The sequence below is a fragment of the Monodelphis domestica genome, chromosome 4, assembly GCF_027887165.1.
Source record: "Monodelphis domestica isolate mMonDom1 chromosome 4, mMonDom1.pri, whole genome shotgun sequence".
Lineage (NCBI taxonomy): Eukaryota > Metazoa > Chordata > Mammalia > Didelphimorphia > Didelphidae > Monodelphis > Monodelphis domestica.
In genome coordinates this window covers 307515278-307517069 of record NC_077230.1, presented here as the reverse complement: position 1 = coordinate 307517069, position 1792 = coordinate 307515278, and the positions used below count along the sequence as shown (strand labels likewise).

Below are 1792 nucleotides of genomic sequence, written 5' to 3'. Positions count from 1 at the left end.
TGAAAACACATAGCAGCATGATTCAGTTAAATAAACTTACAAATATTAGTACTTGTAATAAAATACAAAATACAGAGTATCCCTTTTTCAAATATTAGTCTTTGAATGCTTTATATGTCCTTTGGTTTCAAACCCATACAATGTATTATTACATTGTAGATTTAGCATTGAGACAAAACACTGTACATTTGAAGGGAAAGAAGGAAGCATTACAGGATACCAAAGTACTACATTTTAGAAAGTAAACATTGAAGCAAAACTATGTTTGAATATATAAACACTGTACATTATGTAAACAAACATCCAGAAAAATAAGAATCGACATGGGCCAAAACATTGTTTCCTAGGAAAACAGATTATAACATCTTTTTAACAATGCAATTTTATGGTGTTCTTTATTAAGAAAAAAAGATGGAGCCTATTTTCATATTCTGTGCTTAGGTATCTTGGAGATTAGATAGTAATTTTTACATTCATAAGCTAAAGGCTTAACCTTTATGTCGCTGGCTGACTGTTGCAAATAGGATACATATAACTATACTAATCCCTGTGTCAATTAGCACAATAATACTAGATAAGTTATATACAAATAATTCATTTTATCATTTCAAACTGGTATAAATAGTTTAAGCAATTTTAAAGTTTGTGCAGGGGAAACTAGTTGATAATTTGTTCCCTGTAAGGCCAGTAGCAAAATAATCACTACAAATTCAGTCCAAGCTAATATTGAACCCCTGATTTAGCAAGCTGGATTAAAATTGTAGAGAATTAATTAGAATGCCAGTTTTATTAGGCAAGTCTAGAATTCCATATGTAGTACTAGATGCATTAAAATCCTGCATTTTCATAGTAAAATACTGTTTAGTTTTCAAAATGCAGAAGCAGTATTCCAAAGAAATTTAAATATATTCATGATCTATATCACAAATCAAGGGCTGCCAAATTCCCTAGGTGGAAGCTAAGTAACAAGAATAGTTTATTATTAATACTGCTTAAGAAGTTTATATCTGAAGCAAGCAGTAATGCTGAAAAACAAAAGAAAAAATGATTCTATATTATATTCATTAGCATGAATCTAGGTTTTAAATTTTAGAAGTTTCCAGCAGCAAGCCTAACAAGATAAGTTTATAATGCTGAGCAAATTATGACTGTCCATCTTGTTTCAAAGCTTCCAGTCTTCTTAGGAGTGCGTTTCCAAATGCTTCTCGGTATGCTGGACTAAGGGTATCCAACAAAGAGTATACTGTTTCATGGTAGGGAGTTTGTATGTTATCATCCACATGGTCAAAAGCATAACCCACCACCCTAAGCCCTTCTTCTGAGAGTTCCAGGCAGTATTTGTTCCTTTTTCTTGTTTCCACATTGATATATGCAACATCATCTGAACAAGGCAGGCTTTTGGAGACAAACATGTTGCTAACAGCAAAAAGAAAATCATTCACAACAGCTTCGGCTTCTAATCTCATGTCTTTTACATCTGTTCTTTCAAAATCTTGAAATGCAGAATCTTCAATTTCTATGTTATTGCTAAACTCCATGTGACTATAATCTGTTTCCATTCTTCACTACAGCACGTGGGACCTCCTCTCCCTCCCTCCTTCGAGTTCTCCAGTCCTCTTTCTAATTGATCTGATAGCTTGACCTTAGGACTTCCCCTTGCATCTACTATTGGTGGATAATTCAAAAGAGGAGGTGGACATAAAGATTTCAATTCCTTCCTCATTATTCTATCACAGGGGAGGCAGGTCTTTGTTTATAAAAGGAAGATGTTAGCATAAACTTTTTCCAATGT

At 33.2% G+C, this 1792-nt stretch overlaps 1 protein-coding gene across 1 annotated transcript; it reads right to left on the bottom strand.

Annotated features, from left to right (window-relative positions):
• Positions 1 to 376: 376 nt before the first annotated feature.
• On the bottom strand, positions 377 to 1574 carry LOC100026827 (GSK3-beta interaction protein-like). Its single transcript, XM_056825889.1, has one exon. It carries the CDS (start codon positions 1557 to 1559, stop codon positions 1143 to 1145), a length of 417 nt encoding a protein of 138 aa, XP_056681867.1. The 5' UTR covers positions 1560 to 1574; the 3' UTR covers positions 377 to 1142.
• Between the last annotated feature and the right edge of the window lie 218 nt (positions 1575 to 1792).